Source organism: Thermobia domestica, chromosome 9 (assembly GCF_964235325.1).
Source record: "Thermobia domestica chromosome 9, izTheDome1.hap1.1, whole genome shotgun sequence".
Lineage (NCBI taxonomy): Eukaryota > Metazoa > Arthropoda > Insecta > Zygentoma > Lepismatidae > Thermobia > Thermobia domestica.
Window position 1 is genome coordinate 54,102,113 of NC_137462.1, and position 13,154 is coordinate 54,115,266.

Genomic DNA, 13,154 nt, shown 5'->3' on the forward strand with positions numbered 1-13,154 from the left:
GCTTTATTATTAAGTCGAAGTTACGGTGTAACGAACATAAGCACTTCTATTATTTAATAACTAGAGAAGGGTTTCCATACAAATAAAATCCAAGGGGCAAAAGCAGCATCATATTAAATAACAGCTGCCTTACATAACACAAAACTTTAAGGGTAAACACCAGTAGCTCTTTAATTCAATTCTCGCATTCAAAGCAAAGAGCTCCTGGTGTTAACACTTAAGATTGAGTGTATTAGATATCACCGTAGAAATAAAAGGTCGTTCCGATAATTGTGTAATTGCTTTAATTAACAATTATACTAATTAGATGATGACTCACATAGGAAGAACGTTAGCTATCAACCACAAGCCACACAGCAACTCTTCTGATGAGACAGTCAAGCCACTTACGTCAAAAGCTTGCTTTCAACAATCATTCAATGGTCAATTTAAATTCATGCACTGTACTCTTCTGTTCCGAATATTTCATTTATTTGGTCTCCACATCGAAAGAAGGTATCCCTCGGTTCCTTTGTTTCGTATTCGCAGCATTTTGCAAGTGCCATCAACTAGTTCTGGACTAATAAGTGCGATTTTGTAAAAGAAGATTTGTGTTATTTTATAAGAAACAGCACTGCCGCTGAATTAAGATCTCGGGAAGGTAGTTCATATGAAAATGAAATGAAACCTTTCAGTTTAATGTCCAGCGATTATGATCGTTAAGCTAAGGGAGATGATGATTAAAGGAAATGAATGAAGATGAAATAATTGGTGGAATGATAAAGTGGGAGGAAACGGGAGCACCTTGAGAAAACCCATGGATACGAAGATGTCCACAACAAACTTACTGGGACAGGGATCGAACCAGCGACCCCACACATCAGAGGTAAGCGCTCTACTACTGAGCCACCGTGCCCCCTTGAAGGTAGTTCAATGTATTTTATGCATTGTCATTAGACACATGCTCTCATTTGATACTCATTAAATCTCTCTATGAGGCTCATGTTTTGTAGCGAAGGTTGAACACGATTTTCGTCACACTAATCATATTTGTTTTTCAGTTCAATTTTGTAAGGTAATAGAACTTACCTCACTATTCCATGAATGAAATATCTGTGATAAATTTCTGGAGAACACTGTCTCCTATTCCTAGGCTAGTATGCCACAAGGTCATATGCTGGCTTAGTCAAAAAGAAAATGTTAATCTGTAAAAGACAGTGGCAAGTATTTTAAAGTTCCAAGACACTCCCGTGGACTTTTCAATTCTATTGTATGTTTATATAATACACACTAAAACATACTATTGAAATGTACCCCAGTAACACAAACACCTACACATATTTCTGTTTTTCTAGTGATTTTTTTCCCGTCAAACTTAGTTCGATCTCATCTCGCAGGAATATACTCTTCATTAATGTATTTGCTATTTATTATATAAATTTACAATTGAAAAATACACCGGAGCATCTTGAAACTATTTAAAATAGTGTGGTGTGATTAACTATACCGTATTAAAGTACCGTTCCTGAATAAACGCAAATCAGATGCTTTTTCTTTTCAGTGTAAGTTAGTTCGTTCCTTTCTACCATACTGGTTTACAGTGTTACTCATTTTCAGGTAAAGAAGTGAAAATGTGATCTTGTGCGTCGTTCTTGATCCCAGAACTGCAGAAGATTTTTTAAAAATATTTCACTGGTGTTACATTAATGTGTACTGTGAAAGAATACTGACATACATTATATTAGTCGAGAGAATGTGTACCTTGCGGTCAAGATAGAATTTTCTGAACTTTTCTAGGCAGCACTAATCAAATCCAAGTTTTGAATTCCTTTGAAAATTCTAAAGAATTGAATAATATTTTTTTTTAAAAAATAATAATAATAATAATTTGCTTTGTAATAACATGTTGTACAATAGAGAGATTGGTCAATTTGTAGTCTCAACGACCTTCTTTTGAAAGAAAATTCTTCCTTTTAACCTTCCCTATCTCAGTTCTACCAAGCAAGAAAAGACAACATTGGTCAATAAACAACAGTGGCAAATTTTGTGATGGTAAAACTATGCGTCAACAGACTTCTGCTGAGTTTTCTTGCTTTAACAATACTTACATTGCTTTCATTATAAAAAATACAATCGCTTACCCTGAATCGATGTATTTCTGGGTATTCCTTTGTGATGATGTTGATCTCCCTTTCTCCAAAATACTGCCTTGTCTTGTCTGCATCTTATTCGACGGAATAGATCCCTGCGTTACATTATCAGATTTATGTGATTCTTTAGGCTTAGAAATAACCATACCAGATACCCCTGCTTGATCACTGTCAAGGATATTTGTTTCCGTTTTGTTCTCAAAGCTATCGAAAGTGCTGCTCCCAGGTGTATTTCCTTTTGCATAAGTCCCCTCAGATTTAACAATCTGTTCAAGTTCATTTACTATTTGTTCAACTTTTACCTTACTCTTATTACTATCATCTGCAACTGGGTGACAAACATCTTCTAATTGTGTTAAAAATGTGTCAAAATCGTTAGTTTTGTCGCCATCAACTTTTGAAACATGATTATCTCTGCCAATCGATGTTATCATTTGCCCGCTCTTGGATGTATTAACAACATTAACTGAAATTTCATCGCATTTTACAGAAGGAACACAATTTTCAGTTTCTGAATTACGGAATGGAATGTTCACATGATTCAACTGTTCAACACTTTCCTCTGTCACTGGTTCCTGTTTGATAAGGGAACTGATAGAAGTTTGAAGTAAATTCAATACACCATTAACCACATCAATGTTCTGCTGTCCGATTACCAAAGAGCTCGACTTATTGCTTTCTTCATTGGAGTCTACCTGGCTCATTTCGACCTTCACAGTGTTTGCTGCTTGGTATCTTTCGGAAGCAGACACCGAACTGGTGCTCAATTCACATGAATTTGACATGTTTTCACAATTTAGTACTCCAATCTACAATTCCCCGCATCAAAACCTAGATATCTGGATTCAGACCCAGATAAAACGATCGATTATTTTTCTCCATTGTTGATACTTCGAGTCATCGCTTTCAATCACTCTTCTTAGGTATCTTCATTGGCTATTCTACAAGTAACCTGCGAATATATAGATAAAATATTTCAATATCCTCTCTCTCCTTACTATGATTAATTTGCAAGTACTCTTTTACCTAAATATTAATAATGAAAAAAAAAATGAAGATGTGTACTATTTTTCAGTGTATCAAACGAAGTCACTTAATAAAACGAAAAAAAAATGTAACCTAATACACAAACACTATATAGATCTATTATGTATCCATGCCCTCACCTATTCATAGTTTTCGATATAGGTCCGCAAATACTTTCAATTTCTTAAATATGTCAATTTTAGACAAATTTCCACGCAAAATATAATACAAACCTTCATCAAAAAACATTCACACGATAACATTAGAGTTTTGCTGAGAATCATTACAGACAACTTCAACTATGAAATTATCGCAACGAAAATTAAATTTGGAGATTTTACGTATAACTGAAAAATATTTAAAAACGTATTTTCTAAAGTAATAAATTTTGTTTGTAAGCTTAACTTTTGTTGACGAAAATCTGTAATTATATTATCCCAACCTCTATCTCTGTGTTTAGTATTGGGTTCTTGGTCCTTATATACTTCAAACTCACTTCTATCGGTTACAGACTGAAAACGATGTAAAATTGTAGTATCTTAAATTGTATATTTAAAATTTAGCTATTTTTAACTATTTGTATTACAAACTAGTAAAACCATAAAGGAAAACCATTTCTCTGTTTCATCCTTCCCCTTCCCAATCTTATTTCCCCGAGGTATTGTGGGTTTCCCTATGCCAATCATCCACAGTCAACCTTTAATAACCAGGGAAAATTCTCATATTAACAACTCCAATAAATAGTTTGCGTAGAACTCTTCCGACACACCTAACCAGTAAGCTCTGATCAAAATGTTAATCTAGATGTTTGCCTTCACCATAGATGGACGAGCGAATTTTCATCCCTGCTTACAGATTACGTATCTCGGAAGAGGTTTCCACGAACAAATAAGTGGTATCATTAATACAGGCATTGCTAATGGTTATGATAGATTTATTATGGAAAGCTGCATAGACAAGTATAGCACCTTTATGGCACATGAGATTGGGAAAAGTCGGCAAAAAAAGAATCGAACACAAAAAGAAAATTTCCTTTCCCTCACTTTCTAGTTTGTCAAACAGTTTGTTACAAACAGCTACTGAACACAACCAGAATGCGAGTTTTAGACTGAAAAAAGACAAAAAAAGTTACTTTTCTTCGCATTTTTTTTCAACACTAAAAAATCCTATATAAAAAAAAATACTTGAGTACGTAATTCCATTTGAAGTTGAAGCAATCAAATAAAATGTATAATATTTATTACCTTCATATTACTGAAAATTGCATTTGGCAACAGTACTTCCAAAACAAAATAGTGAACGTTTTAAATAAAATCACCCTTTGAAAAAGGTAAGTAAATGTTAGAACTGTTGCTAAGGAGTTCACTAAAAATAACTGTATCCACTAGATAAAATTAAAGAGCAATTCTTCTGGTTTTTCGAGCGTGGGCTCCTGATTCAATCTTAGCTCCCGCCACGTGGGTTTCGTTGTGGGTAAACATCGTGTGCGTAGATTATCTCGTTTCCTCCCAGTTTCGTCATTCCACTATTAGCGTTCATCCCATCATCACTCTCTCTCTTAGCTTCAATACACAAACATGCAAAAAAAAAAAAAAAAAAAAAAAAAAAAAACAGGTTGTTTTCTCAGCTGTGTGTGTGTAAGTTATTTCTTCAAGAAAAATCACGTTTTAGAAATTTGCTAACTAGTTGCTGTTTCTTTCCAGCGTTTTCCCAAACATCAAGGATCGAGAAAAATCAACACTTAAAAGAATAACGAATTGACAGAAAATAATGCAAATCATTGTGAAATATGTCTATTGATTATCACTGAATAATTTGGAAAAAGTTTTACTACATCACCATACCGAGACTGAAGGTTTGTCCAACATAATGTCTTATTTCATATTACATTTCCTTTTCTTTTTAACAAAAAACAAAAAAGAGGAATTTACAGTTGCCAAAAAGTTCTAGTTGAGAGTCTATGGTTCCATAATATGTTCTTGGCTTGTTACATCTTTAAAAATGAAATAATATATTTCAAACTTAAACTTTAATTTATAGATGTGCATTACCATAATACTGTACTTAAGAAATAAAGAAAAAAAGAACTGAAAGGCAAACATACTAATATTAATGTATGTAAAATACTCTAATAATATAAAGTAAATCGTGAAAAATTTAAAAATACACGCTTGTGGGTTCCAACACCAGACACCATCTGGAATAAAACAATAATTAACAGCCATTCCTTAGCACAAACGGCCAACAAGACAACTGCGATGGTTTATTGTTTATTGTAGATATAATGAATAATAGTCAGAAAATCTACCTCATTTTCTGACATTTGTCACTCTTGAGTAGTTGTGGAAAACGTGATTATGCTCGTGAAATTTTTCTCCCAAAAGCTGCAGAAGCTTATTCATATAGATGGAGAAGGTGAAAGGCTAAATACTAGATTACTTCACAGTTTATAATTTAGAAAAAGAAAAAAAAAGTTTCTTTTTATTTTGATTTCAATTTTACTTGTACACGGGATACCGCAAAAGTAAATGAAACTTTTGTGTGTTTATTGTTTGTTTTACGAAACTGGCAATATAGCAAGAAATTCTGAAATATATGGAAATGGAAGATTAGTACATAAGTAAACATACATATCCCTTTCAGGATATAACCCAATGAAAATGGGTACAAAGAATCATTCATTTTATTCGTATTTTACCTCGAATTACAACATTACAAACCATTACAAGTATAATTATGTGTAAGGCCCAGTACACATACCAGTGGCAGAACTGGAGCTCTGAACTGGTTATGAACTGTGAAATTGCACTCTTCCTGAAAATATTATGAAAATTGCATTATATAGCATTTTGCCATGAATTCCGGACTTCACTCATAAACTAACACCGGGAACTGATAGTAATCTATGCATGTAACCACTCGGCAGCTCTGTCGACATCGAGTGTGTTGATTACATAAGGTAGTGCAAAAACTGGAGACTCTTAATTGCGAAATTATAAGCGTAGTTGCATGTAAGTTATTTGTATAACACAATCTGAAATTACCATCTTTCTAGTTTGTATTCGAGGTTTAGGTTCTTATAAAATCCAATCAAGCTTTTCTGTTTCGGAATAGTTCAGCAATAAATATAGTAATTTCTCTGTGTAATTCTCTAGAAAACTAAGTAAGGAGATACTTTTCCTTCTTGCTTAATTCGTCATCTAGGCCAATAAAATCATAACTATACTGCAGTTATTCTTTCAGAATGGAGAATACATCAACACAAAAGATTCCACTAATCGCGGATGTTTCTACACTGTGAAACGGGTTTTGCATAATTTGAAAATAGTTTAGATAGCCCCTCCGAAGATGTAACACATTCCAAATTTGTAAGTTTCAGTGGGTATAAAGAAGTTGTGTCGCAATAAAGATTTGAGAAAAGTGAACCCAGATTACAGTAAAATTTTAAAATAAATTCAGATGTATTTTAAGTAATGTATAAGACTTTTCTTAAGACTTTGTAATAAGTAAACAGACGTATACAAAAAATTAGTAATGGTCGCTGTCTGTGACAGTCCAACAAATCTGTAAAGTCGATCTGTGACTCCTTATAGATTATTAATCAACAACCAGCACATGTCCCACTGAATCATAGTATTTTATGTAAATCCTAGATTTAATGTTTTAAACGTAGAAATTAAAGCGATTTTCATATACGTTTGCATCCATCAAAAACAAACTGAGTAACCCGATGTTGTATCAATGCATGCACAAGTGTTTAAACGATTGAAGAGGAAAGCTATTTCGCCTGCTTACGCAATATTTGTGCTGCAACAAATGCTTAGTCTTGTAGTCTTGTAGCTTACACTTTACTGACCATTTAGGTTTTTGTTCCACACCGAGAGAACAACTACGGGCTGAGATACTTCAGATTCGGTAATCGCTTACAACACCACCAAATGGCGCATCTTTCGAAAACAATGGCTGCCACTAAAAACCTAGTCACTAAATTAAAATAACAGTTCTTTTGAACTAACGACATGGTAAGGTAACTACACATCAAAATTCAGATTTTTTAAAAATTGTCGAGCAATATGCACTGGACCATTTGATATGAATTTGCCTCTACTTGATTTCTAGGTCGCCACCAAACGAAATCGTTTGCTGTCCTTGACGGATCTCTGAGGCCAATTATTGAATTAGTTGTATCTGTGGATCTGTTTTGTATGTCCTGAAAGGCACTAGGAGGCATTTGTCCCAAACTTCGTACTATATAGGTCCGATGCCATAAGAACAAATAGGCTGTTTAAGAAAGGTAACTATTTCCTTTCCTTCTGATTCATTCTTGGAAATAAAATTATGCAGAGATGAAGAACCATCATTTTCTAAGGCACTTTTACAAGTGTTACCATTAGTATCGCGAAACGTACTCATACAGTTAACATATGCTACGTTAAAGGTAACTATGATACATATATAATTTAAACTTTAACACGCCAAAGTTTGTTAGAAGATTCATGTGTACTAGATAAGAATTTATAGATTAGTGAACTCTAAATCTGGTTATCCTATATTCAATAAAATAGAACACTGCGTATAAGAGGGTTTTCACAAATGAATTCACTGATAGCTTATCATGTTATGTTAAGACTACAGCGATCGGTCCAATGATTGTTGCACCGAATGCTACAGCGCTGGTTATTGATTTTATTGACTCGTAACAGTAGCCTAATTACAGTTGCATCTGAAAACCGCACTTGTCAGAGCTAATAATAATAACTAGGAATGCAATGGATGTACCCGATTGCAATGAAATGAGCTGAGCGAGCTTAAACTACGTAATCATTCCTGGCCATTATGCAATAATAAATGCCATTTTTAATTGTTGACAAAAAAATCGCGTGAAAACTTTTCCCCCATGTTAAGTCTATGCAAGCGTTTTTCGGTGATTATTCCTCGATGGTACATCGGATTTTTTATTTCGACCTATGTTGTCACTCAGCACGACATACTCTATCAGCGTGCTAAGTTTTCTTGAGATCGGCCAAACGGTCTAGGAGGAAGCGTTTTTCGGTCATTATTCCTCGATGGTACATCGGATTTTTGATTTCGACCTATGTTGTCACTCAGCACGACATACTCTATCAGCGTGCTAAGTTTGGTTGAGATCGGCCAAACGGTCTAGGAGGAGTTCGCGGACAACCAAACGGCTAACCCGAGTATAAGAGCTTCGCTTCGCTCAGCTCAATAAATACCTAAGAACATACACAAAACAACGCTTGAATGGACTGACTGATCTGCATTCAAAGTGAAATAACAAAGAAATCCGCAAATATTACTAAGTATAGGTTTTATTTAATAAGAAAAGGAAAGATAACTACGTCGTGAAGTTCCATTTTTCTAAAGTTAGGCCCTCTTGGATCAAACAAACAATACATTGTGATTATAAAAGCAGTAATAATGGTAATGGAAATAATCGATTTTTTTGAATCTGTTATACGTGTAAAATTAAATATTTTCAAGTCCTAGGGTCAATATGAGTACTATTACCTGACAACTTCAATTATCGTTCAGTTCATTTTTTCCTTTTAACGAAGAAGTGGACTGCGTTGCGTATTGTGAAACAACAATAGGTTTTCAAACCATGGATTTTAATAGTAAAACCGGAAGCGGATATATATATAGTTTCCGTTTGCTATTGAGGGATAAGGTCGAAGATGGAAACTGTTCTTTACACGCTGAATTCATATTAAAGAAGTTTCTCCGTCTTTCACAATATTTGATCCAAAAAGATCAGAACTGAAACTAGAATGTATATACCACGTAAATTTCTGAAGCTTCCAGATTTTCAATAAAATAAAGACGGAAGTAGAATTATTCCTATGATACTGAGTCCATATATCCATTTTGATTTAACTCGAATTGAAGTATAAGATAGCGAATGCTGTTTAACATTTATCAAGTACTATATTGCAATCTTATAGAGTGGATGCTACTATTTTATTATTATTATTATAACTGTTCCTTTATGTTAAATATTTAGCGAAATATCATTGTAATTTATATAGATAGTTCAAGCTAGCACAAAAAAAAAAAAAAAAAATCACGATGCATTCAGAATTCTTACTAACATCCCTGCCCCAAGCCCTGCAAATCGACAGAATGACCAAGGAACAGTCGGCGAAAAACCGAGCTATTATTGAGTACCACTACAAGAATGATATGATCCTCTACAAGTGAGATATTGTCATGTCTCGGAACTCTTGTAGTGATACACAGAGGAATATGTAAATGATTTGAATTGATAACTGTTATATACAACTTATAAATTCAAAGGATGCCAGTGGTAAATTACCAGGAAATGAACACTTTTCTTTCATAACGCTGCCTACGTATTGTTCAAATATCACTGTCTGCACTTACTACTAAACATCTCACCATCTTGTGTTATTACCTTACTTAACGCAGGTAACTTTAAATCAAATATTCCTGCATGTCAAGTTTGGCCATGCCACTCGAAATAATTACTGAAAAATTATAATTTTCACTAATTTCCTTCTCACTGTCTTCCAAAAGGTTTGCACTGGGTGACATGACAATACCCCACTTAGCAAAGATGAAGTTCATTTGCCACATTTTCTGCTCAATTTCAATGATCCGAGCGGGGCTACCAGAAATGACTGTTGAAAAATTAAAATTGTACTACGAATGCGCCCGCATATATTCCAATAAAAATACTGTAAAACACAAGCTAACTTGTGCTAAGTGGCCACTAAAAACGCGAATTCTATCTAACCGAGTCAAAGCAGGGCGAAGCTGGTGGGTTCGCGTGAGTGCGTACGAAGGAAGGATTAGCGTCGTCGACGGTCAGTATGCGCGTAAGCAAAGGTACCGTAGTAAAATCGTGTAGGTGTTCACAGTGATAAAAGTTTCTATAGCACTTATAATAGTTTGAACTAGAAATGCAAAACTTGTAAATACAATTTTCGTACCTTTTGGAGAAATACTCCGCCGACAGAACATAGTATCTCATAGAGCAATCTTTCGCATGCACTTATTCATTCTACCCGTCATAAAGTGTTTGTAATGATTTTACACTATTAACCGTACCCTTTTAAACATAAAATACTGCTGTATTACTTACTATTTAATTCTGACGCCTGTAGAAATGTGTTCTTTTTAACTAAATAGAGGGTTAAGTGCAAAAGAGTTGGTCCAGAAATGTGGAAAACACGTAAACTTTACAGGAAAGGATAGCCGAATAGGTTATTTTAAATGGAATTCATGATAACAAAAAAGTATAATGTGGTATTTTCAAGTGTTACTAGCTGCGTGTTGTTGGTACTATTTTGAGTGGAGCCATGCTGACGCCAGACACTATGCTGTAATGAAGAAATTAACTCCTAACATTCAAAGATGGTAGCTGCGTGTGATGGATGTGGCATTTCGTTTGTGAGTTGTATAATAACCTATGTTGATGTAGAAAAAGTAATTATGTTGTGTGGAGCTGCAGGGATTATTGAAATATAGCAAAAAGTGGGACAATAGGAAGGCATTGAAAATAAAGAAATGAAGGAAGAGTTACATTTTTAAATGTGACTGCCGTGTTAATGGTATGAAATATACAAAGCTGTCGATACGGAAGGTACCTAACACAGGGGTTTTAGCGACTTCCTAGTTTCCGCGCAAACCCACCATCGCTGATGAGCGTTGCTTCTAACGCTTCCCCCTCACTCTTAACCTGCTAGAGCTCGTGCCCTGACTGGGTTAGATATCATTCGGGCAGGATTCTAGAACATTGATTCGCACCACAATTGAGTCGTCAGGATTCTAGAACATTGATCCGCATCACAACTGAGTCGTAATATAGAAAGTAATCAATCTCGTTACTAACCCACCTTCACTTGCTTGGCATTACTATAGGAATAGAGTATCAGACTTCGATAAAGAAAGGAACGAACCAATCTAGTTACTGATTCACCTTTATCTATAATTTAATTGATAAAACTTGTCCCTCGTGACAGTTTCTTTCCTTTGGTTTATTCTTCCTGCACGTGGTCATAACAATCAGCCAAGAAGGACTGTTTCTATGGCAACAGCACGTTCAGCCAATTAAGGTGGCTCATTTCTCTCGCTCTCCAGTGGTAAACATTCCACCTTCTCTACACGTTGCCAGTTTGAATATAAACAAACGAACATTGTTTTAGTCGAGTGGTGGTTACTGAGAGCATTCCTTTTAGTCCCCTTTTGTGTCATTTAGCATTCTACATTTAGTAAATGTTAATATGAAACAACAAACAATTCACTTGTTTACTCGTGTAGTTTCAATACCGGACACAAAAGCTGGAAACGCAGAATTGAGACCACGTGCGCGCAGCGAGCTGTCACAAGGGACAAGTAGTATCAATTGCAGTGTATATGTCCGGACCAGCATAGAGCCTTATCTACCATTCGTGCTTTTTAGTGGTCATTCAGTATAGTATTTTAAATGTTTTTTTTATATATATTATAACTTTTATGATATATTTTCGAACGCAAAATGATGAAGTCCTATTAAGGTGAATGTGCACTAAAGAATACTTACGGAACATTTTCTAAGATAATGACAATCCCCATAGCAGAACATGCCGCGATCTGCGATGTGATTGCAGAAAATTTGCCATCCCTGTGCAGAAAAATTGCGAGAGAAAAAAAAAAAGCCAAGAGAAAAGTATAAAAACATGCCTGCTATGTGTAGATGTCTTAAATGCCCGGACGACTCACATAAGTTTGAATTGTTTTTTACGTCGCATTAAGCGTATTTTTAGCAATTACAAGTATTTCTTTTGCAGAAAATTTTTGACTTACAAAAGCTCATCGCAGAAAGAAAAAGAAAGTTTCGGCATCGGGATGACAATTAATTACCTGATTACAAAAATTTCGCGTTTTCCATCATAAAAATACTGTACCACTCTGCGGCACAAAGGCCAAATATTTCCATGTAAAATATTGAACTCTAACGGTAAGATTTGGAAAATGTGGTGGGCCTAAACTTCACCAGTACCAAAATTATTACTGTATTTATACGAAAAATGTGACAGGAATCTAAATTTTCAATGATAATTTTGGTTGCTCTTCTGAACTTAATTTATGATACGAGGGTTATTGCAACCTCGCCAAGTGAGAAAAAAATTGTAAAAGGATTATAATTTCTCAACTATTATTTCGAATAGCGTACCTAAACTTGAGTTACACATTGCATAGTTTAGATTTTATATTTACCACACTAACGTAAATATAAATGAATAGACTCACTCTTGAGGTACGACTTACACTACGACGTTCTTGATTACTTGAAATAATTCATTTTCTTTATATACAGGACGAGAAACATAAATAAGACATTAGTTAACAACCACTTGTGGTTACCTTTACACGGGGTATAACACATTCAAGAAATTATGATCAATGGTAAAATTTAAAAACAATTTCAGCACGCGTCACTGCTTTCACCTCGTGGAACCAATGTTACCAACTTCTCCATTTTATGACTAAATCTTTTGCCATTTTCACACGGCATTTAGGAAGTAAAAAATAGGGTTACTTGTAATTTTGGTCAATTTTACTTTAAAACTGCCATTTTTTAACAATTTGTTTATCGGTAGTTGGTTGCCATCTCCAGTGCAGCTTTACTACACAGATCCATAGATTGTAAAATGTACGGGAAATTTTGGGGAAGCCTTTAATTTGCCCATTTTATGTCGAGAACAGAAATCAATGAAAGCCATTCTGTCCAGTGATGCCAATTTAGCCTATTTTTGGCTAAACGTAGCCTATTTGAAAGGGCGCCGATCCTGGGGTGCCGAGGGTGCCCGGGCCCACCCCAAAGCTCATGTGGGCCCCCACATTGTATTTATGAATATACAATATTTGGCATAATTTAAATTCAATTTGCCTTAAAATCCTCATATTTGTCTTAAAATCCTCATGTCCCCCCCCAAAAAAAATTACAGAAAAATCGGAGCCCTTGCCTATTTGGAC

General features: G+C 34.8%; 1 protein-coding gene across 5 annotated transcripts in view; it reads right to left on the reverse strand.

Annotated features, from left to right (window-relative positions):
- Positions 1 to 12,694, reverse strand: part of LOC145694653 (uncharacterized) — a 34,531-nt gene extending 21,837 nt beyond the window's left edge. For 3 of the 5 annotated variants that reach the window (XM_081771091.1, XM_081771095.1, XM_081771094.1), the window contains exons 1-2: positions 12,543 to 12,694; positions 2,121 to 3,081 (exon numbers count right to left, since the gene is read on the reverse strand). In XM_081771091.1, the coding sequence (XP_081627217.1) occupies positions 2,121 to 2,914 (794 nt within the window). In that variant the 5' untranslated portion in view covers positions 2,915 to 3,081; positions 12,543 to 12,694. Of the gene's footprint in view, positions 1 to 2,120; positions 3,082 to 12,428 lie in introns of all 5 variants that reach the window. The other 2 variants (XM_081771092.1, XM_081771093.1) reach the window with 2 other exon arrangements.
- Positions 12,695 to 13,154: the final 460 nt, after the last annotated feature.